Source organism: Gouania willdenowi, chromosome 6 (assembly GCF_900634775.1).
Source record: "Gouania willdenowi chromosome 6, fGouWil2.1, whole genome shotgun sequence".
Classification (NCBI taxonomy): Eukaryota; Metazoa; Chordata; class Actinopteri; order Blenniiformes; family Gobiesocidae; genus Gouania; species Gouania willdenowi.
The window spans coordinates 28,549,495-28,574,652 of NC_041049.1; the positions used below are offsets into that span (position 1 = coordinate 28,549,495).

Sequence of the window (25,158 nt, forward strand, 5' to 3'; positions counted from 1 at the left end):
CAAGGATTATATCACAAACTTTCCTGCCATGTTCTGTGCAGAAATAAGACCTATGATTTCTTTTTACCAATAGGTGGCGCTATGACTATCAATGACTGTTGGGTTAAATCATATCATCATTTTTTTGGCATGCAAATGAAAGCTGCTATAATTAATTAGCATATACTGTACTTAGCTCTACAAACTTTTACAAGCCAGCAAAGGCTCATCAGTCCTACCTCCACAGTCACAGCTCAGAAGGGTTTGGTGAATTTGAAATGAGAAGGCAACAGTTTGATAACAGTTTCATAGTCAGCGCATAAAAATTTGCAATGAACAAAGCTAACATCATCTCAAATGGGATGAAATCTGGCAGTATAAACAGACTAACCTGTAGCTAGTCGACTAAATGAACTGTTTAGAGCATAATATTTAGCACTGTAGGCTACATATATATAGTGAAAGCCTATTTTTTTATTTTATTATTTTTATTATTGTTACTACTCACCTTAGTTACAAACGTTGCTCATTGAGGACACCTGCTGGTCAATACCATGACTACCTGTCAACATTGAGCTGTTCTGCAAAGCTGCATTTAAGACAATTTTATGACCGGTATCATCGCAGTTCAAACAAATCCGACGTTGCACACCTTTGAACCAAGCAGCAGCCATGTTGAAACATTCAGGTAAATCTGATCCTGATGCGCTGAGACATTTGAGACACACACACACACACACACACACACACACACACACACACACACACACACACAGACAGCTGTTCCTTGCTTTAAAGATAGATAGATTTTTCTCATCATCTTGTATATTCTTCTGTCATTTTCTATGTTTTTTGGAGTCATTTTGTGCACTTACTTCTGAGGGCTGTACAAAATTAGAGCAAGGGCCACATGTGGCCCCTGGGCCACCAGTTGCCCATGTCTGATCAAGAAACTATATCTCTATTTGTATTTCCAATAAAGTCTTAATTGCTTGTTCTAATGTCATCCATGCCTGTCATTGAGGTGTTTTCTAATCTGTGTTTTTTACTGCTAATCAGCATCTACTCATTTGAATTGGTTGAGGAAGAAAATGATGTGTGTGGGGCAAAAGGCTATAATGGAAAAGGTTAATTTTGAGGTGGGCATTCTGCTCGGCTTCCTCTCCTCTTTTCACGTTCACGATTGGCGGCCAGCAGCTTCCCTTCACGTCAGCTTGAGCAGACAGAGAAAGATAAGCAGCGAGTGGGGGAGAATAGTTGAATTGCTTTCCTGTGCATTCCTTTCACTGAGAATTCCCTTGCTGAGTTTTCAGGAATCACCAACTATGAAGAGTACTCGCTTATTCAAGAGGTGACCGAGGACAAGAAGGAGGAGGGGACGGGGACGCTGAAACGAGAGAGAACTCTGCTGCTGAGAGATGAGAGGAAGATGGAGAAGCTGAAAGCTAAACTGCACACAGATGATGACTGTGAGTGCAAGCAGGCCAGAATCACCATGGAGGGGGTGGGGTGTCGATAGAAGGTGCTGAGCTTTTAACCTCTCAGTGGAGAAACACTGTTAGTAGGTTATGGTTATGTCATTATGATTGTAATTGGAAAAAATATGTTGTAGTTGTAATCATAATTTAATTGTAACTGAGTTTAGACAATTGACTTTGTAAATGTAATTGGCATGAATATTCTATAAAAAAAAATGTCAGTTAAAATGTATATAAACACAAAACTGGGGAACCATGTTACAGTTCTATGGCTTACACATATGTAGTCATTAGGGGTGTGTGTTGCTGGCATCTGGCGATACGATTCGTATCCTGATACATAGGTCACAATACGATACAATATATCCCGTTATTAAAGTGTAAGGCAATTATTGCAATTTTTTTGTAATATATGACTTAAGAAACAACTAATGTGTAAATGTGTACACCTTCATGTGAACATTATGTATGAAATATATTTTATTGGCATATTTTACACTCAAAACATTGGCTTTAACATGCCATGTGCCAACAACTTAAAATAAAAAAATAACATACAATCTGCCTGTGGCTTTTAAAGCAACTTTGACTTTAGTGCAACATGACTTTAGTGCAACATGACTTTAGTGCAACATGACTTTAGTGCAACATGACTTTAGTGCAACTTAACTGAGGTTTATGCCTAGAACAACAAATAAATGCAGAAAGTGAGTACTTTCTTTTTACATTTTATTGAAAAAACACAAGCAGGTTTCAGTGCACTTCTTTGTGCTGTTACAATGTCTCCTGCAGTGGAGAAGACTTTCCAACTCTTGTAACTAGTTGGGCTTTTACATACGATATTATAATCACTACACTAAAATGTAAATGTAAAGACACCACACACTAAAAAACATACAATCATCACAACAATAAGCTATTGTTATGACATGACCTATAAATGACAACCATACACAGTACAGCAAAATACATACTACAGCAATACTACATGAGATCAATAGTAAAGAACTTTGGTCCCTGATGGCTGTTTTTAAGCACTATATAAATAAAAGTTGATAAAATTGTAATTAAACTTCAGTAATTGAAAACCAAATTGTAATTGACTTTCATGGGAAAAATAATAATTGGAATTTAATTGCAATTGGAAAAAACACTGCTCACCGTGATCATAATTGAATTGTAATTGAATATGTATACTTGAAATTGTAATTATAATTAAAAATGTAATTGAGCCCAACCCTGATACCAGTAGTGAATTTTAACTATAAGCTCTATCATATTTAATATGTCACATCTGGCCCAACATGGCTGCTCCACATGGATGGATTGTATTTCAAGGTAAAAAATCCTTCAAAAAGTACGTCATCATTAATATAAAGACAACACAGTGACTTTGAAGTGAAAACAAGTTTTTCAAGCTTGTGACACTCATTTTTTTTTATTATCAAATAAAGACTCATAGATCAATAAATCAAATATCATTTACTCACAAACAAATGTTCAAAGGTTCATAATTGTTGTTGAAAGTTTGTTTAAATCTCCACCTTAACTAATCTGAGGATTGAAAACAACTGAATACGACTGATTGTGGAGTGACGTCATATCATGGGGGCTACCTTGGAAAAACAAGAACTAAAATGGCATCAAGCCAATCACTGTCTTCCTTAATCCATGTACCCTTTGTTCTTTGGTTATTCCGTTTGAAAACCAAATCAAAATAACACATAAACAGTGTGGTTATTTTGTTTTACTGATTTAAATCCAATACAGGAATACAGTAAAACTAAAAACCAGATAAGCAGCATTTTTCAGTTTTTTTTTTTAAACTTATTCTGTTTGTGTGATATTTTCATATTTAAGGGGAAGTACGAGAACTGAAGTCTGCTACGCTTTCCCTCCCCTGGTCCTGGACCAGGTCTCCTCACACAATAGGACTGTTAAGGATTTATTTCATCAGTTTTCTGGTCCTGCTCACGTTTTCATTCAGTGTGTGGATGTTTTAGCTCATAAACAGTTGCTCACGTTTATGTTTTGTTTCGTGGGGTTACAATCCAAATAGTATCCAAATAAAGAGGTGACTGACTGTGAGGCTGGTGTGAGGAACAATAGATGTTTGAACTTCTACCATTTGACACTTTTGCAAAAATAGTTACAGCTTTTTTTTGGGCAGTAAAATGTTTATTTTGCATGTTATAAATACCGCTAACACACCGTCAACACACACAGAAGTTGATCAGAAGAAACGAGGAGCACCAGTAGATTCATTACACCCCCTCTGGTTCCACATATCACGTGAATGTTTTACGTAACATATTTTTTTTTTTGGTTTTGATTTATTTATGTATTAATAAATGTTTCAATTCACCAGCAAAAGTCCACCCAGTCACCAGTTTGGACCATAACACTGTTCAGTAAAGTTGGCAGATATTCACAGATTCAGACTTCCAGCATCAATATCTCTTTAATGAAACGTTATCGACACACACATGACACCTCTGCCATCAGTGTGAGGTGGACAACATGATACAAGATCATTTTATCAAACGCAGCAGAGTAAAAGTCTGTCTGTCGGTCGTTCTGTGTGGTGAGATTAAAACATGAAGCTCTCGTCCTAGTTTCCCTTAAATATCCAAATATCACACAAACAGAACCAGATTTAATGTTAAAACAGAAAAACGCTGCTTGTTTGGTTTTTCCATTTTTCTGGTTCTGGTTTTAAATGAATAAAACAAACAATCAGCTTTTTCTATTTTTTAATTTGGTTTTGAAACTAAATAACCAAAGAATGAAGGGTACACTGATTTTCCTTCTCTGTCAGAAAAAACACAATAAATCACAGTAAAAAGAAAGTTAAAAAAAATTCTTACAGAAACTTTTTTGCTTCGGTGCCATCTTTACATTCACCTACGGGACCCCCAATCCCTCAATGCAATGCGTGAAACTTTTTGAAGTGCAAGTCACATGATCATTTGTGAACAAACCAATTATTGACGGTGGAGATAAAAAAAAAAACAACTTTCAAGTAGCTTTTTCTACCGTCTACATTAGATGTTGAGTAAATGATGTTAGATTTATTGACTGATTTATCGGTGTGTACTGGTGTTGCAGTGAACTGGCTGGACCACAGCAGGACGTTTAGAGAACAGGGAGTGGAAGAAAGCGAGACTCTGCTGCTCAGGCGCAAGTTCTTCTATTCAGACCAAAATGTGGACTCAAGAGATCCCGTCCAGCTCAATCTGCTCTACGTTCAGGTACACACACCCACTCAAACAAAGAGGGAAAAGTCATGATTTCATACTTTCTAGGTTTAGCATTTATGGGCCCACACTTTACAGAAATCAAGGTTGTCATTTTGTTCTGAAGTGAAATGTCTGACTGAACACACTCCACACAGCTGTAAGTTATTATAGAGAACTAGAAAATACTCCGGCATCATTCAAAATCCTTGTTTTGTTCTGACAAGACTCTCAAACCAACTTTTATGTCTTTTGAATTTGAGCAAACGTGTCATTTTGCAGCGCTGCAAATGGCCTGATTATAAATAAAAACACTCATTACCATTGAGTGGGAGGAACAGGAGCAGAATTATAATGCCCCGTCGCTCCATGTGCCAACATGGCATTAAGGCTTTCTGTAGTTTTCACTCAAACATTTTTGTATTAAAGTTAAATAAATATAGTTATGATATATAATGGAATCTCTACATCACCTTTGATATTCTTGTATTTTTGCATTTAAAGCTGTTACCCTCAATATTTCTCTCAGCATCATTTCTTCCAAAAAGAAAGGAAAAAGGAGGAAATTGCCTCTTGATAGTTTGTTTTTATGGCCACCGTAAACATTATTGCATTGTGGGATGTGAAGTCCCATAAACGGATAGCTTTTACTTAATTGCTTCCATGATTTTTTTGTTGGACAGTGATCCATTTTTGTTCTTGTTTGTTCCCAGTATTCCCTGTGATATCAGAATGAAGTGAAAACACTTCTATGCACTCGTCTCTATGGCTCCACAACCACATCCCACAATGCAATACAAGAAACTTTTAACAAATGGAGATGAAAACAAACTTTAAGCGGCAATTTTAACTTTTTATCTATTTTTTTTGTGCAAATGATCTTTGATTTATCTGACTGCAATTTTATCAAAAACAGTTAGCGTAGGTAGAAGCTTCAAGTTTTTATATAAGTGACGTTGGGACAGAAAAGACAACTTCAAATAAAATAAATTACTGTCATTGTTAATGTCATTTTGTGTGTTTTTGATATAATTTAGTATATTTTTCACTTATTTTGTGTTTACTTTTGGGAGTCCTTCCCCTCCAGGTTGTCTGGTCTCTGCTCCCATTCATCCGTCTCATCCACACTCTGACACACATCAGTGATAACTGTTACAGCACATATTTATTTACTCTTAGTCATAGTCTTTTCACTAAAATGAATATGGTTTTAGTCAAAATATAGTCATCAAAACTATTTCAGTTATAGTCCAGTTTTAGTCAGCTAAATGACATTAAGACTAAGATATTTAGGATAATTTTTTAAAGACGTATTTACTGTTTATCAACTATCTTTTAGATGATAATATTGTTTGTAAATAGACACCGAGATAGATCAACGTGTAAGATCACAAGTTCTGATAGATTTTGTTTAGTTTTTATTAGTCAATGAAAATAGTTTTTGTTGAAATGTTTCAAAAACAAAAAAAAATATGGTCTAGTTATTGTCACCTAAAACAATATACAGTAGTTGACAAAAAGTGTAATGACATTTTTTTTGTTGACAAAATGACCACTTCCACTCATCCCGCCCTTTAAACCCTGGCACACATCCCAGCATGTGCATGTTCTGGTCTCCTCTTCCACACTGTCATAGCTCCGCCTCCTGCCCTGGCCTTTCCCAACTATCTACGCCTCATTTCCTGTTTCACACACATTGTTCACTCAGATCACAGTGGCTCTTCACATCGCAGAGGCTCTGATTTGTCATCGTGTTTAAAAGATCTTTAACTGAGTGGAACTTGTTTCAGGCTCAGTCTGAGCTTTTTGTTTTCACGCACGTCTCCACCCTCATCCACAACTGTGTCATGATTACAACTAATGCTGGCACTTGGTTGATTACATTCAACTACAGAGCTTTGGAATATTTCTCTCATTTTAGTCATCGTCATTATAAACCCAGTCCCTTATGTGCACTCGCGTCTGATCCAAAGCTAAAACTTACCGTCATAACCATTACAGGAGGCCTGTACTACAAAGCGGGGGTTCACTTATTCGGGATATCTCTCTGTTAGCAGGGTTTACTTAACCAGACATTCTCAGTCCCAGATTAGTTGTATTACAAAGCTGGTTATCAACATGTTAACTTAAAGCTGTAGTATGTAGAATTGTGAAACTTGTATGGAATCAACCACGCTACCCCCTCCCCACTCAATCAATCAATCAATCAATCAATCTTTATTTGTATAGCGTCAAATCATAACCAATGGTATCTCAAGACACTTTACAGTAGAGCAGTCTTAAGGACGGACTCTTCATTTTATGGATACACACATATGCATATATACTTATATACACATACATATGTATCCCACACCCAACATGAAGTCATCACAGAAGGAAAACCTTCTGTTAAGCAGCAGGAACCTTGTGTGGATCCCATTCCTATGATGAACAGCCATCCACGTTATGCTGTGTTGGGTGTGTGCAGAGGAGAGGGTGGAGACAGAGTTGTTGAGTCTCTGTAACTCCACACTGAGGATCCCACAGACCTGCAAGACAAAAGCCAGAAGGAGAACAGGAGCAAACACACAAGGGAAGAAGCAGACATAGAGGGAGTGTTAGAGAGAGGAATGGGACCCTCTCCGGTCTCTCTCTAACCTAAATGACCTCTCTCTTAACGCCCTCTCCAACCTCTCTCCAACTGAGCATGCCAGACCCCCCCCCCCGGCAGTCTATGCCTATTGCATCTTAACTATGAGCTATGAGCTGGTTCCTAACTAAAAGCTTTACCTAAGAGGAATGTTTTGAGCCTAACCTTAAAGGTAGAGAGGGTGTCTGCCCCCAGAACCGTGGTTGGTAGATGGTTCCAGAGAAGTGGGGCCTGATAACTGAAAGCTCTTCCTCCTATACTACTTTTAGAGATGAATGGAACAACGAGTAGTCCAGCATTTTGAGAGCGTAGTGTTCTGGGGGGATTGTATGGCACTACAAGCTCCTTGAGATAGACTGGTTCCTGTCCATTTAGGGCTTTATAAGTGAGAAGAAGAATCTTGAATTCTATTCTATATTTTATGGGAAGCCAATGCAGAGAGGCTAATACAGGAGTAATGTGATCTCTTCTCCTAGTTTTAGTCAGTACACGTGCTGCAGCATTTTGAACCAGCTGAAGTGTCTTAAGCGACTTGCTTGGGCAGCCTGCTAAAAGAGAATTACAATAATCCAGTCTAGAGGTAACAAAAACATGGACTAGCATGTCGCTCTGAGACAGGATAGATCTGATTTTAGCAATGTTACAGAGATGAAAGAAGGCAGTTCTTGAAGTTTGTTTTATGTGAGAGTTGAAGGATAAATCCTGATCAAATAGAACCCCAAGGTTTCTAACACTCTGTTTCAAATACACCGCCATCCACGTGAATTAATTACATGCGATTTATTCTGTCTGTTATCACTCTCCCTCTGACACGAATACGTAGGGCGGACGTTCGCTTTGAGTCCGCTTAGACCTCTATGGCCGAGTGTGATGCGCTGAAGGTTTGAGGAAATAATCCTGCTGAACATCCTGTTTTAATACAGAGGAGACAGAGATGTTTGCAGTAAAACAGAACCAGTGGCTTCCTACATAATACACAGTTTTAAATATAAATAGTTTAAAGCCTTATGGAGCTGATGTGAGTGAGTCTGAACTGAAGCTAAGCCCCAACCTAAGCTAACAGTTTCTGGTCCATTCTGTCGTGAGCATTTCACCAACCTCCACATATGACAGCTTCACTTATTATTTACTCTGTAGTGGATCAATCTGTGGCTTTACGTTGGACATAGTATGAAAATAGTTGGACATCAATGTAACCAATATGGACAGAAGTCTAACGTCTGTCAGAGTTTTATTATCGAGCAGAAGCAGCTGAGGCGCAACTCGCGTGATCACAGCTGATCAGCTCCACGACGCAGCACTTAATGCTCTAAGGTAAAAAATAATTAAATATAATGCATTTTATCAGTGTGGCTTAAATTGTATTTGAGTCCATATTTCTAGTGCAATATAATGTTTCACTTTGTCAGGGCGCTGCACTTATTCCAGGTTCAGAAGCACGTAAGAGGAAAATAAGCAGACGGCAGAATGCATAGACATTATATACATAGACGCCGCATTGACTGTGGAGGGAACGCGTCTACAGCGCCGCCATCTTGGAACGGTGCTGGTGGAGGCAGCGGTGCACGGACATGTAAGGGATAATATAGTGTTAGCAGGTTGTTATAGATATAGTGATATAAACACAGACAGGACAGACAGAACCATCAATGATATGAATCTAGCGTTCCTAGCAACAGTCTGTTACACAGAAAAAAACAGACTTACTGCAGTAATTAATGGGTTAGAAAGAATACAACATCTATTAGAGATAATAATAGGCTTAATTAATGATGGAATTATATTTGTTGTAGACAATTCTTTATCTCTGGTTACATTGCTCACATGTTTAAGGTTTCCCAAAGACAGGAGACGATGGTAACTGAGAGGTTTGTGCCCTCAGTGAACACTGTGACAGGACAGGGCTGAGACAGAGTCAAATACTAAATAGTCTTATAGATAGTTTTCTGTGAGGATTGTTTATGTTCTTGAATATTTCAGTTCTTTAGCTGCAACAATAATGAAGATGATGCTGATAGGGATGTAATAGTAATTTAAAATGGTAATAATAATAACAAAATAATATAATAAGAATAAGTATATAATAAATAAATAAAAAATAATATAAAAAACAACAATATTAATAATAAAAAAGATTAAATAGTTATAATAATAAGGTAATATAAGAATGTAATATAAGAATATGATCATAATATAGCAATAATAATAATAACAGCAATAACAATAATAATGCAATGAGAATACCAGTAAAGCTATAATGTCAAATATTAATAATAAAAAATAATAATGTTAGAATATAATAATTGTAAGAATAGCAATAACAGTAATACACTAGTAGTACAATTATACAATAATAGTAATTGTAATTGTACGTATATAATGTCTATGGGATAAATGCTTGTAAAGCCCAGTTTGAATGGGAACGCCCACATTTCAGGGCCGTTCCACCCACAGTGTGTAACTGTGATCAAGGCGCGCAGTGACTTAAGTACAGGGGGAGAATAGCACGCAGCCAAGAACAGCGCTGCTACGTGGCTTTTCTGACTTACACGCATGGGGCAATAGAGCCCTATGTGTGGATTTTTCAGTCAGTCACACGTGTCTAGTGAATGCAGATGTCGGGAGGCGGAATTAATTAACTGTAAGAGCCACTGAACATCATAGTGAACTGAACGTTCAGAAACGAGCTTTGGATAATGTGGAGAAAGTGAATTAAAGCACTCATAGCTTTAATAACTGGGCAGATTGTCCGTGTGCAGGTCCATGGAGGGAAATTGTGTGGCAGCAAGTGACAGCAGAAGTCATACATATGTTAAACATTTGTTTTTATTCATATATATATAAATAAAATAGGATTGCTGATTGTCTAATTCAATAAAAATCAAATACCGGTAATAAATTTAAGTTTGGAGAGCGGTGTGCACGTATGCATTCATAGAAGAAAGAGCAATAAAAAGTACATTAAGGTTTAAAATGTAAGATATCTTAGCCAGAGCTGAAACACTTTGGATAAAGTAAAAATCAGCCAGTTTATGATAGAAAGATACAATAAATAGCATAAAGTTGCCAAATAACCAGTTACATTTGTTCAGAAGCGATGGTGTTAATGTGATCGCTGCTGAGGCGATGGTGCATGGGGGCAGATGGATCAGTATATCAGTCTGGATCCAGTAAAAATTGACCATAAAAAGCTGTAAACTGACTGATATGCAGATGTGGGACAGTGAGTTGACAGTGAGTCAGAGATGGAAACTCATCCGTTGAAACTGATCAGAATACACGGAAACCATTGTTAACGTGGGAGTACAGCCCGCCTACCTGTACGTTCTGATTGGCCGAGTCGTTTGAAGGGCACCCTCATCAGCCAATAAGGTGCGGCCTCTGTCACGTAGCGGCCTTTACGTGAATCTTTCTTGGTAAATTGCTAAATTATTGGAATGCGGCCAATACAGCGGTGCGTTCAATAGCCCGAAAAATACGGTACTTATGAATAAATGAAAGAATTTTGTGTCTCATCTTTAACCCATCCCACGTGATTGCTTGATCTACCTGTGGATTAAAACCTCAGTGCTGTGTGATTGCACAACTGCGATGTGTTACATTTGCAACATATAACTACATCAGCTGATAAATGTAAGCCAGTCCATCAGGTGGAAATCTACTGTATACCTTTCCTATATAATGCCATTAGATAAATGAAATGATTGTATCTAGCTCTATTTATTATTTATCTACTGTCATTGTGTGACCTACGCTCCAACGTGTACAGAGAATGATCCGCACATCACATCATTTCTAAAGGAACTGATTGATCAGGAAGTTGGGCTTTTAAACTTGCTGATCATTTATCCAGATCTTAACCTTGTCCGGACAAGGTTAGCCCTTCATCATAAGTTACCATGGTGATTTACCAAGGTAAGAACTTAACCAGTGTCGTACTATTCTTTAGTCTATAGTAATATAGTCTATATCCACAACCAATATCAGATTAAAACTAGAAAAGACAGAGACTTAACCTTGAATGAAACACCTTTAATAATCCAACAAAATCAGTTCTATTATTTAGTGACATTTTGGACCACTTTCCTGTTTGAAAAAAAAGTGTACAAGTGAAAGAATACATTTCTGAAAGATGAGCGATACGATGATTTACAAATGAAATCAGTAAAGTGAGCTGTAATGATGTTTATGAACAGAAGGAGGCAAACAAAACCTACCAGATCTTCATGCGATTGGTTTTTATCTGTATTTAATGAGAGTTTCACATATGAGAGTCAAAGAATTAAGTTGTTTTAATACGGGCTCCTTAAAATCTTCAATTAAGAAAAACAGATTATACAAAAACTTCATTCAAAATCCAACTCCACAGAATACTGAAATTTACAAAACATATAGAAGCAAATTTACTTATTTACTACGTATAGCAAAAAAAGAACTACTACTCTGATAAACTTAGAGAATCAGCGACCAATATCAAAACACATGGACAATCATAAAGGAATTACTAAACGACAAAAAAGTGCAAATGAGTTTAATAAATTCTTTGTAAATATTGGGAGAAACCTTGCTTTAAATATCCTTTCAAAAGAAAACTGCCCTGCAGATAATATTACAGGTTATTTCACTGCCCTGTCAAGCTTTGAACCTCCCACAGTCAGTGAAGTAATCACCATTATTGAGAATCATAATAATACAGCAGCAGCTCATGATGAAATTAAGGCTAAACTGATTGTTCACCACATTTGTAAACCTCTTTCACGTCTTTGCTGTTTCTCTAAAAACTGGAATAGTTCCTAGTGAACTTACAGTGCAAAGGTAATACCTGTGTTTAAAGAAGGTGAACCCAGTGTGTTTAACAACTATAGGTCGATTTCAATTCCACCATGCTTCTCAAAATTCTTGGAAAAATGAGTACATATTAGAGTTATGAAACACCTCAATGATAATAATAGTCTGTACAATCATCAATATGGTTTTCGCAAAAAGCACTCAACATACGTATATGGCTCTTTTACAATTTCTTATGCACTTGATAAAAACAAATTTTACTATTGGTATTTTCCTTGATCTCTCCAAAGCATTTGACACAGTAGACCATGTTATTCTTCTGTTAAAACTTAGACGGTATGGATTCCAAGATGCTGTGGTCGGACGGTTCACTGATTACCTGAACAACAGAGAACAATATGTACGTATCTCTGGCCAGATTTCTACAAAAACAAGACTAAACTTGGGAGTGCCTCAGGGGTCGATGCTGGGGCCTCTTCTATTTTTAATTTGTGTTAATGATTATTCAGTTATGGTGAAGTGAGAGTCCTGCCTACCTATATTATTTGCAGATGATACAGATATTGCCATATCTCACACTGGCTTCGAAGGCTTAATCAGGAATGTCAATAATACCTTGGATCAGAGCTCAAAATGGTTCCAGACAAACAAGCTCTCCTTGAATATAAACAAATCCAGTTACATACTTTTTAAAAACAAAAACCAAACTTTCCCTTTACAGAACTCAAAAATATGAATTAATAACATGGAAATCAATAGATTCTCTAGCACTAAATTTCTTGGTGTAATAGTCCACGAAAACATGTCTTGGAAAAACCATATTGAGTATGTGTGCAAAAAAATAATGAAATCTTATGGTATTATTAGAACAATTTCTTTCTTAGTTAGTCAACCAGTCTTATAACACTCTATTATAGCCTAATTTTGTAATTTATCCAGATTTGATTTACTTTAATATTGTCTGGGCCACTTCTCATCCCTCATAACTTAAAGGTAGGGTAGGTAATTTTCTGCAGATACACTTTTTAAGTTTTTGGTTGAAATTATCTTTATGTCCTGAAAGTTACAATTAAGTTACAATTAAGATTGTATGTGCTCTGAAAAAGGAACGAAGACAATCTGTCATCTGTAGCAGCTGTAAGCCTGAAAAACTGAAAAAAGACGAAGCCCTCAGAGGACGCTACTTTCAAAATCATGCTAGCTTTCGATAATTACCTACCCTGCCTATAAACAGATACATTAAATACAGAAGAGAGTTTTAAGAATGATTTCTAACTCAGCCATCCAAACACCATCTGCACCCTTATTCAGAAAATACAAATTCTTGTCAATAATTTCCATTAACACGCTCCAAACATGTTTTTTATGTTCAAATTAATTCATCACAAACAATACACAAAATGACAAACACACAACCCGTTTGTTTTCCCTTGTTAATGCTCAGATTGTTCACTATTCTTAATGAATGTTGACATTGTGACCCTCAGAACAGGAACAATCATGTTGTTTTGCCCTGGCTGTGATAGAAATTGCCCATCTCTGTTCAAGGGCATAAGATAACGAGAACAAAAAGCTATCATTTTCATACTTTACTTGGTTATAAACAGCATATCTCAGCTGAAATGGCTAAAGTAACAGAATGTGTTACCTCTTCAGCACTGTGTGCAGTTGCTGTTGCGTTCCCTTGTGTCAGCATGTATTTTCTCATGCCTGTTTTTGTGCTCTGCTGGGCCATCATGGACAGCCTGACCTCAATGCACTGGCCTGGGGCTGTGTGTGTCATTGCTTCTGATGTCGTGTGCTTTACTTCCACACGTGCCCTTCCATTAAAGTGTCCTTGAACCAGTTCCCAGTACACTGGTTCTATCTGTCAGGGATAATTTTGCTTTTGACTCTTGGCAGACACGAGAAAGCTTTTTCTTACAGGATTATCACACGCTCGCACGCACGCAACCAGAAAAAGATAATATTGACCTAAAAAAATAATTAATTAATGTTGTGCTATTACTTATTGATGCTGTTTCTACAGTTAGTGCCCATTACATGGAACAATGGGATGACTTGACACCTCTCACTTTACACCAACAGCACCTGCTGCCAAGCTTTCTTCAGTGGACATGATATTTACATGAAACACAAATAACCTGTTATTTATTTGACCATGTACAGCATTCTCACAGCCTAACTCCTGGTTAGCTGATCATCCCTGTGTCAAGCTGTAATTTTAGGGCCAATTTAGCATTGGATGATTATTCCCACTCTAGTTTCTAGCCTCCTGAAGCCCTCACACATTTAACCACACTACTGGGTGTTGATGCACTGATACTGAACACAGGAGCAACAGAAGCTGAGGAGAATGACTGATAAAATGTATCTGTTACATCAAATAAAAACCCTAACACATTAGGAGAACCTTAAAACTGCCTTCAAACATTAAGAAACAGAACAATCTATTCATTTGTATTGTCATTTTTATAGGTTTTTGTGTTGTTCTGTGTGTTTCTGCTGTCATTTTGTGTGTTTTCAGTGTCATTTAGTATATTATTTTCTAAATGTATGTATGTTTTGTTGTTGTTTTGTGTATTTTGTTTTGGGGTGTTGGAGTCATGTTGTGTTTTGAGATTCACTTTGTGTATTTCTCTTGATTTGTGCGCTTTGAAGTCACTTTGTGTAATTGTGTTTTATTTCATTGTCTAATCAGCTGTAAGGTTGATCATCAGAGTTATGCAGATGACACACAACTATATCTATCAGTAATCCCAGATGACTATGGTCCCATAGAGGTCTTGTGTGACTGCTTAGAAAAGGTGGATGCAAATAAATCATGAACAAATGGAGGTGATTGTGTTTGGTAACAGGGAAAAGAGGACTGCTGTCAGCGAATACCTTGAGTCTCGATCTCTAAAGGCTAAAGACCACATCTGAAACCTTGGTGTTCTGATTGACTTAGATCTGACATTCAGCAGAAAGATCAGGAGAAGCTGCTCCTTGCTTTTATCTCCTGCAGACTAGACTATTGTAATGATCTTTATCAAACAGCTACAGCTGGTTCAGAACCCTGCACCTCGGGTCTTAAAGCTGCAGTATGTAAGTTTATATTTTTTTTTGGCATCATTTGGTCAAAAATCCATAATCATCTTTGAGCATATTTTAATCCAAAGTGTTCTGAGTGAACAGTGAATCTTCTCTCCTTCTTCTGGCCCTGTAAATGAAGTTTAGAAATCCAGGAGCGTGACGCTGGATGTCAGAGTTCACAGTAAACATGGTGACACTGCTTTTAGTTGTTATGCTTCAAAGAAGTGGAACAAACTGCCAGCAGAGCTGAAGTCAGCATCCAATGTGATCATTTTTAAATCAAAGTTAAAGGCTCTATTTTTGTTAATTTAATGTTTATATTGTGGATTTTATACTCTGTTTAATGCGTTGATGTTCTTATTACTCTTTGTTAAATGTGTTCTGTTGCACTTTTAATCATGTAAAGCACTATGAATTGCCTTGTGTAATACGCTATACGAATTTGCCTTGCCTTGCCTTTTGTATGTTTGGAGTCATTTTGTGTATTTTTTGGAGTCCTTTAGTGTGCTTTTCTCACAATCACTTTGCGTGATTGTGGCATTTATTTTATGTATATGTTTTGGGGGTTGCATAAGATTAGGCTGAGGGCCGTCTGTGGGCCCCGGAGCCACCAGTTGCCCATGTCTGCTCTTTAACCAGTCTGCAGTCCCTGAGGAATAGTTGTACTACGCTTTCTTTTCAATAATTCCTGGCATGTTATTTAGGAGAAGACTGTGGTGTGAACAGAGCATCAGCATGAATGGCATGTGTAGGAGCTAATTATAGCCTGTCTTCCTGTGCTCACTAAGCACTTGTGCACTCCACAGTGAATTGCACCAGGGAGAGGACTTGAATGTGCGTGAAGGAGATTGTTGTGCTCATTACAGCAGTAAGCTGCTGCTTAGTCTTTCATTGATGTAATGAGACCGAAGAATGAGTGCCGTCCACTGATATGCTAATAGACAAAAAAGCCTGGACGTGCTTCTGTCTCCGTCAGCGAGGCCTCTCAGCTTTAGGAGCTTTACATTTGCAGCAGTGAACTAGAAATGCAGAGTGAGAGAAGCTGAGGAATGAAAGAGGGATGAGCTGACAGAGAGAACAGCACAGAGAAGCATTTGATGGATGTCAACACAGCCCATTTCCTTTCCATCTACAGAAGATAGGATAGGCTGAAGATAACACACTGAATATAAGTGGTTATCAGCGACAAACAAGCACATTCCTTAGCAGCCTACGCAGGATAATTCTGCACTGAACATTTAGAATGTGAGGATAACGATGCATGTATTTACCTTTCATGAGCTGTGGTGACAGACATGTATGTATTACTACCAAATTGGAATCCCTATGTATGTCCTTTGCTCTATAATCAAAATTCATGTCAACATTTAGAGCAAACTGAGCATTAACACAGGGAAAAACAATGGATTTGTGTATTTTTGAAGTGATTTTGGCTATTTTCCCCTCATTTTGTGTGTGTTTTTGAGTCATGAGTCAGCTGTGATGACAGACATCTAATTGCTATTTGTACTATCACTACCTAATATGATGCCCTGTGTACGTTCTTCGCTCAAAATCCAAAGTACAAGTAAAGCTTGCTGTGAAGTGCTCCTTACAGGACTCTGTCGGATGAATTTTGGATTATTCCCGTGCCTTTGTAGATCAATCCCTCTCCTGGATGTGTGTTATAGCTCACTCTCTCTTCCCTCCCTCTCCTCATGTCTCCTCCAGGCTAGGGATGATATATTGAATGGATCCCACCCCGTCTCATTTGATAAAGCCTGCGAGTTTGCTGGGATTCAGGCTCAGATCCAGTTCGGGCCCCACGTGGAGCATAAACATAAGCCTGGATTTTTGGAGTAAGCTGTTATGTGTTCGCCGTGCTGTACTGTCATGTGATCATTGCTGTGTGGAAGGTACCACCTGCTTTTGTGCAGGCTGGTACATCAGGGATTTCCCTCTGTGGAAATAATGGATGATGTCAGTCGTTATCTAGGCAGAAAGGCTAAAATGACCTCATACTTGGAAGTATGTGAATAGAGAAGGAAATGTAGCTCAAACATGGAACTGTGCTAATATGTGCTCTCTCTCTGTAGCCTGAAGGAGTTTCTACCTAAAGAGTACATCAAGCAGAGAGGATCAGAGAAGAAGATTTTCCAAGTACGTAAAATGAATCGCTAATCATGTGTTTTTACCATATCTAACATGATGTCCTTAAACTTTCACTCTTTCATTACACAACCAAAGTTCTGGAGTAAAACATGCTGAGACTAATAATAATTTCATATTCTGTCTTTTTTAGGATCATAAAAACTGTGGAGAGATGATAGAGATCGAGGGGAAAGTGAAGTATGTGAAGCTTGCGAGGTCCTTGCAGACCTACGGCGTTTCCTTCTTCCTGGTGAAGGTAAGTGTGTGGAAAGATTTAGACACTGCATTTGTTCCCTTTGGAAGAATGTCTTTATTTGCGTCCATCAGTGCAACAAAAAGAGTTACATCTCAATAAAAAACACGGCTTTCTGAATGGATCACACCCAATTGCACACACAAACTGCCACATGCAACCTTCTGTCTAATTTTGGAAAATAAATGCGCCAAATGAACTCAAAAACTAACACGACGACAGAAAAATATACAAAATGTCAACAAAAATTACAAAAGCACACAAAATTACTAAAATTTACAATACGATCTTAAAGACACACAAAAGGACGGCAATTAAACACAAAATCACTCCAACAGACACAAAATAATTAAAGGGGACATATTATGAAAAATCTAAATTGCAGTTTTTTTGATCACATATGAAGTAACTTGAGTGTCCACCAGCACACAAAATGTGAAATAAATCCATCCAGTCGTTTTTTGTGGTCTTTGTAAGTCTTACAACACAGAGAAAATTGCTCCGTTTGAAATTTTCCAGATTTGTGATGTCACAAGTCAAATCGGGAAAGAAAATACCCTCCCCTCCGCTGGTAACTCCACCCATGGACTCCACCCCCAACCTGATAAAAACTTTTGCGAAAGTTCGCCATTGTTTTTCTCGCGAGTGAGAAGGAGTGATGGCTACCGATAAAACTAAATACAGAACTTTCCCGCTACTGGTACCGCCCCTCCACAGTGAACATAAACTGTAGTGTAAGCACTATTTGTTCATGCGGAGGGTTACTCCGCTCTTTTGGTTCTACGCATTGGCGAACCTGTTCAATCACCTCGTATCGCTGATCTGACGTGTTTGTAGTGCAGCAGTTGGAGAAAACAAATGATTATCAGCTTAAATGTTAGTTAGAAGAGCAATGGAGGAGGAGAAAGTGACTTAGCAGCTTAACACTCGGTGAGAGTTTGAATGACTGCTGCTGCTGCTGTGAGATGGACTCACAATAACAATAGCCGCTTAAATATCCATTTGTTTTACTGTAATGTGTAGTTTTTTGGTTGAAAACCATAATAACAGTGTGAATAGCAGAAATAAAATCGCCCTGTAAAAGAGCGAGACATGAAGTGAGTGAGCGTCTACAGACACGCCCACTCATGAATATGCATAAGTAGGCCCCAAAATGGCCCTATTTCAGTACTGCTCATAAAGTGACATTTCAGAGGCTAAAACTCTGGAAAACAGGCGAGTTTGGGAAAATAAACCTCAAATACTATGTTTTGGGGGTTCTTAGAATAAATGGAGATTGCATAATATGTCCTTTTAAACAAACATACACAAAAAGCAACAAAAATATAAAGAACCAAATGACAATAAAACAGATTCCTGAAACCTGAAATTATGTTCTTTCCCTTGTTAATGCTCTGATTGCTCATTATTCTAATGCTGACGTGAATGGTGATATTGTGGCCCTCAGATCAGATACAGTCACTCACTATTTGTCCTGCTGTGATAAAAGTTGCCGATCTCAAGCAAGATGTAGTGATGTATGATGGCTACCATAATGTTGTGTACAGCATGAACATTGGTGCTTTGTGAATGGGGTGTGATTGATCCTGTCATGCTTTGAGACTATAAAGGTGGTAAACTGAAATTATTTCCAAAACATGAACATTACCATATCCCTTCATGCTGATAAATCAAATTGAGCAAAGTTTCAAATAACTAAGAAAAGAAGCTATGCAGTATCTTTGCAATACAAAATGGCATCAATGCCATCCTGGACAAAGGGGTTTTCTATGAGCAGGTCATTTGATTTTCTACATTGCTTTTTGTTGTATATTGCATGAATGAATGTGTAACTTTGGGTAACTTCATGCTGCTGGAAACGATCATTTTCTATCAGATAAAGACATAGTGTAGGCCTCTATAATCAATGATACAAAGATAATGTGCTTGAAAAAAGATGTAAAAAGTTGAAATTGCTGCTTGAATGTTATTCTTGTGGTATCTCAACAGTGGTATGATTTACTTTGTGTGTGTTTTTAGTAAAGGGGTGATTAGGAAAGCAACTACCACTAGTCATAATTAAAGCTTAAAATGCTTTAATAAATTAATGTAATGATCACTCAACACTATTCCTTAAAAATATAAATATTTGGATGAACACAAAAAGATTTAGAAACATTTTACGCTGTATCTATACAGTATATACTGTGTATATATATAAGTTTGTGCGTGTGTGTGTGACAGATGTGTATTTGACATTTATTAAAGTATGAAATAAATATCCATATTTTACTGGACTGTTGGCAACCCCAGTCTTGAGACTGAGGTTGCCAACAGTCTAGTAAAGTATGGAACTATTATATTGATGTTGTAGTAAAAGCTTTGCTTATTGCATTGTGGGATGTGGAGTTCCGTAAAAGGATGCATGGAAGGGTTTTTCTTTATTCTTACCATGATTTCAATTTCGACCGGATTCGGATCTTTCTGTGTAAACCGCAAAATAAACATCTACCATTGTTTTTGCTCCAATTTCCAGTCTGGGAAAACACAAGAAATGTCTTGGGAAGTCACTTTGGCACAGTTTTTTGAAGGCAAACAGTATGAATGAAGTAAAAACACTTCAACGCATCCATATACGGGACTCCGCATCCCACAATGCAATGTGCAAAACTGTGTTTACAACAAATGTTCATAAATATCTTTTTATTAATATATAAAACAAACAAAAAGTGTTCACAACAATTCCTAATATGGGTTTACTTCTAAATTTGTTAAAAAAGGTGTGTGTGTGTGCGTGTGTGCGTGCGTGCGTGCGTGTGCAGCAGTTCGACTTTATTCTGGGAGGGAAAACTGAAGGAGAACAGAATTGGATGAGGATGCATTTTTGTCTCAGCGAGGAGTCTGATTTACTAAAACAAAACATGCAAGAAAGAGGACGAGTGCGTTTGTCTGATGGGCTACTAATGGACAACAAAGTCAATGTTTGGCCTCACACACACGACGGACAGGATGGAATTATCTCTGTTTGCAAGAGAGGATGTGGGAAATGTGTGCTTTCATCTACATGTCCAAGCACTAACGGAGCAGTGATGGAGTTTTCAGCACTGTTAAATAATTCACTCCAGCTGCACTCTGCTCTCAATGCCTGTCCAGGCAAAAGCATTGACTCAAAGCATTTAATGTAACCTTCCATTTGTCATCTGTCACTCTGTAATCACTGCAGGCTTCACAATAAGAAGCCTTGACCTGCTGAAGAAACAGAAAGTAAATGACTCTGTTCCATGCATGTTCCATAAGGTTTACCTTCAAAGTTTCTTTTAGAAATATCAAAGTTGAGCTTTTCAAGTAGTCCACACTTCCTGGTTTGCTATTACAACAATGAATGAACAGACTGGAAAACAATACACTTTTTAAATACACTCCAGCACAGTCTGACAAGGTCTGCTGATACAATGTAATCAGTGCTGATATCTACAGCCCTTAACCCAGACATTGTTCTATCTTCGAGCTTGTTCTAATGTCTTCTATCAACTCGTACAGAGTAGTCAAGGCTATTTCCTCTATTGTGACAAATCACATCATCCATCATTTTTGTGTTTCATTTCCTTAACAACTGGTTTGTGCTTCGTTTGTAACAAACCAAATCAGACACAGGCAGCTTCTATCACAGTGGGGCCAAAAATCTGAGGTCACATTATCTACATTCACATCAGTATTAGAATAATGACCAATCTGAGCAATACCACAACAAAGAACAAAGGCTTTGGGTTGTTTGGATTGTTTTTGGAGTAATTTTGTGCATTTTTGTTGTAGTTTTGTGTGTTTTTAAAGTCTTTTGTGTATTTTTGTTTTCAAAAATTATGCTCAACATGCCAGTTTTCAAAGAGCGTGCTGATTGGCTGGCTTTTCAGCACATATCTTATGAAAAAACTTGATGGGCTTTGAACCTATGATGAAGCAAGTAACAAAATTCAGAGTCTCAGAGACGGGCAAATTTAAATGACAGCATGGTAAATATAACATCCAGTTCATGAAGAAGAGTTTTTGATGCTGACCTGTAAAATATGTCACCATAATTAAATATTGAGAGCACTGTCATTTTAACCAGAAGCTGTTTTGCAGAATGTGTGAAGGAGGAAAACCAATTTGAGATTTGACCTTTGTGAGCTGGGTGTTTGTGTGTGTGTGAAAAGAGAAACTGTTGTCAAGCCAAATGCCTAGATATTTATAGGTGTTGACATAATCTATCTCAGAGCCATCTAGGGAGGAAAAAAGATATTTTAACTTTGTTGGGTTCGGGCCGGACCAGAACTCTAATATGAACCCAGAAAGATCAGGAGAAGCAGTACTGAAGAATTGTAATGGTCTTCATCAAACAGCTACAGCTAGTTCAGATCGCTGCAGCTCCTAACCAGAACAAAGAGGTCAGAGATTATTACTCCAGTGTTAAAGGCGCTCTTTTTCCCTACTGCGTATAAATGAGAGGGAGATTTTAATCATTTTATTGTTAATTGAATGTTTTTTTTATTGTTTATTTTAAACCGTTAACCCTTAAACCCGGTTTAATGTTCTCATGTTTTGTTTTCTTTTTTTATTGATTTTTTTTCATATTGTTTTCTGTTGCACTTTAATTATGTAAATCACATTGAATTGCCTTGTGTTTGAAATGCACTATAGTATAGTGCGCTATACAATTACCTTTTCCTTGCTTTGCCGGTATGATGAGCAAGCAGCCCTGTATGTGCTCAGCTGTATCAACATCAGGCTCTATGCAAATAAGGAAACATCATTGAGCTGCTACACGGTATGGAGGCATCTTTGAGAGTAGTTTGTGTAATGAAAATAATGATGATGCTATCTAACTCTGTAGTCAGTCTGAGCTCTCAGGCTGAGGTGAAGCTGAACGGAGCCTCACACGGTTCTCGGCTGTGTCACAACCCATATATGCTCACGCTCCGAAAAGTAGACTGGAAATGTACGGAAAGCAACAGTAAAATGCTAAATTTACATTAAGATGGACATAAGATTGTAAAATATTTTGTGGATGCACTACATAGGATGTGTTTTTGCATTAAGCGTCAACATCCATTTTGGTGTAATGTGCCCTTTAAAGCTTCTAGTTAACAAGTGCATCCAATTTTATGTTACTAGTTTGTTATAGTGAAGGCTGATGGTTTGAGTGTTCTTGGTATCATTTTGCTTATTTCTCTTTCTCATTTTGTGTTTTTTGGATATATTTTTTGTCTTTTGTGTGTTTTTCTTTCATTTTTGTGTAATTCTGTGTATTTTTTTGGTGTTTGTGGTATCATTTCGTATGTTTTTCTGTTTTTTTGGTGTTGTCGTTTTGTGTTTTTCTGTTATTTTTGTGATTATTTATAGTCATTTTGTCAATTTTTTTTGTTTTTTTTATTAGTCCGAGGGCCACCTGTGTCTCATGTCTGTCTCTATTTAGATCATTATAATCATAGTTGATGTATTAGAGAGTATCTTTGTTTAGATGTGTTGCAGTGTAGAACTTAGATGGTGGAAGTTACATCATCTCCTGTCTTGAGTTTTGCGGTTAAACCCAATCATTCAGGAACATTCAACATTTTTATTTGATGGCCATGTTTTCCTTAAGTGTCCCACATGTATGATCATGATATGGTTTAGCGTGGGTAGTTATAGATTTTTTTAGCAGGCAGAGGAGTGAGTGTGATGGAGCTGATCCAACTGTGCTGACAGTGACTCAAACATGTGGAGAGCCCATTCAATAAAAGCAGCATTAAACAAGAGGAAGCTGTGAAGGGTCAGTTCACAGCTGTCCTCCCCCGCCTGTGTGTGTGACAGCAACAGCAGCGATCTCACCTTGTATGAATCATCGGTGGAGGAGTTTAGCCAAAGCTCTAAATGTTTGCTGATGTTTTCCTGCCCAACAGGAAAAAATGAAGGGTAAAAATAAGCTGGTGCCACGCCTGTTGGGGATAACCAAAGAGTCGGTGATGCGAGTGGATGAGAAGACGAAAGACGTGGTGCAGGAATGGCCTCTGACCACGGTCAAGAGATGGGCCGCCTCCCCCAAGAGCTTCACCCTGGTACTGTGGACTCTAAATATCCATCTTTCTCACATCACTACTGCACATTTCACTCATTTTATCTGAGTTAACCACAGGAAGTTCCGTATCTCTTCTCTTTACCTTTTGGCTTTTAGTGTCTGCCACTATTTGACATTAGTTTCCATTCTGATTCACAAAGAGAAAATTCAACCCTGCATTTCTCTGGAAGGCTTGAATGTAGGAGTTATTAAATCTGCGTTATTGGATTTTTAATCATCCCATATAAAGCAGTGAGCTGTTCTTTGGCAGCCTGTCACATTTTCTTTTCGTTAGGAGTTGATTTGATGAAGGTGCTGTCGAGGGTTTTCGGGCCTTTGCCTCTGTAAAATCAGCTCAATTGCATATTTAAAAGTGGAGTCCATATATGAATGCTAATGTGCAGTGTGGGTTTTAGGATTTCGGAGAATATCAGGAGAGTTATTACTCCGTCCAGACCACAGAAGGAGAGCAAATTTCCCAACTGATAGCTGGATACATTGACATCATTCTCAAAAAGGTAATAATTAGTAACAAAGTCTACTCTACACAAAGGTTTGCCTCTTTCTGTCGCTCCACACTTGCATCTCTCCTCTGACAACAGAAGCAGAGCAAGGACCGCTTTGGTCTGGAGGGAGACGAGGAAGCCACCATGCTGGAGGAGTCGGTCTCACCTAAGAAGTGAGTTGACGATGAACAGACTTGTTATCTTCAGTTAATTTAAACCTTAACGCTTTAATGGTGCATGTAATGGCACATCTGCTGCTTTTTATTAAGTTCCCCGGGAGTGCTAATGTTAGCACTAAAGACTAAAACCACCCCAGCGCTGTTCTTGGGCCATCTTTGTGTTTGCTTTGTGCTTTTTGTCTTCATTAACTCTGCATTTTGTTTGTCATTGAGCAATTGAGCAGGTTTGGTGCCATATGCCTAGGGTTGCCAATTCTCTGCAAAATAAATACAGGACATTTGGAGTGTGACATCAGAAACACACACAATGAGAGAAAATTACTAAATGATACCAAAAACATACAAAATTATACAAAAATGACAATAATAATGCTCAGATTGGTCATTTTTCTATATGCTGACATGAATGTTGATAATATGAGAAACAATTACATGTTTATGACCCTGCTGTGATAAAAAGTTGCCCATATCTGCTTTAGATGAAGCAATTTGCTTTCAGAAAAAAGCTGATTGTAATTTTGCAATCACATGCAAGACAAATAATCTCTTTATTCGTGCACAGGTCTACAATTCTGCAGCAGCAGTTCAATCGTGTTGGTCGTGTGGAGCACGGCTCTGTTGCCCTTCCAGGAATCATACGGTCTGGCTCCATTGGAGGCCCTGACACCTACAACATGGGCACCATGCCTTGTGCTCAGCAGCAGATCACCTCAGGGCAGATGCACAGAGGACACATGCCTCCTCTGGTGAGTGGCTCCAGCCTCTGAGGCTAATTTACATGAAGAAGTGTGTGCAGGTTTATACGTTCTTTCACCGGTCAGTGAGTGGTCATCTCTCTGCCTCTCTGTGT

General features: G+C 37.9%; 1 protein-coding gene across 6 annotated transcripts in view; it reads left to right on the top strand.

Annotated features, from left to right (window-relative positions):
• Positions 1–25,158, top strand: part of tln2b (talin 2b) — a 141,398-nt gene that overhangs the window by 56,490 nt on the left and 59,750 nt on the right. For all 6 annotated transcript variants that reach the window (XM_028448861.1, XM_028448860.1, XM_028448862.1 and 3 more), the window contains exons 5-13: positions 1,293–1,448; positions 4,566–4,708; positions 16,899–17,026; positions 17,264–17,327; positions 17,470–17,574; positions 23,469–23,624; positions 24,040–24,141; positions 24,226–24,302; positions 24,871–25,054. In XM_028448861.1, coding sequence (XP_028304662.1) covers positions 1,293–1,448; positions 4,566–4,708; positions 16,899–17,026; positions 17,264–17,327; positions 17,470–17,574; positions 23,469–23,624; positions 24,040–24,141; positions 24,226–24,302; positions 24,871–25,054 — 1,115 coding nt within the window. The remainder of the gene's footprint in view (positions 1–1,292; positions 1,449–4,565; positions 4,709–16,898; positions 17,027–17,263; positions 17,328–17,469; positions 17,575–23,468; positions 23,625–24,039; positions 24,142–24,225; positions 24,303–24,870; positions 25,055–25,158) is intronic.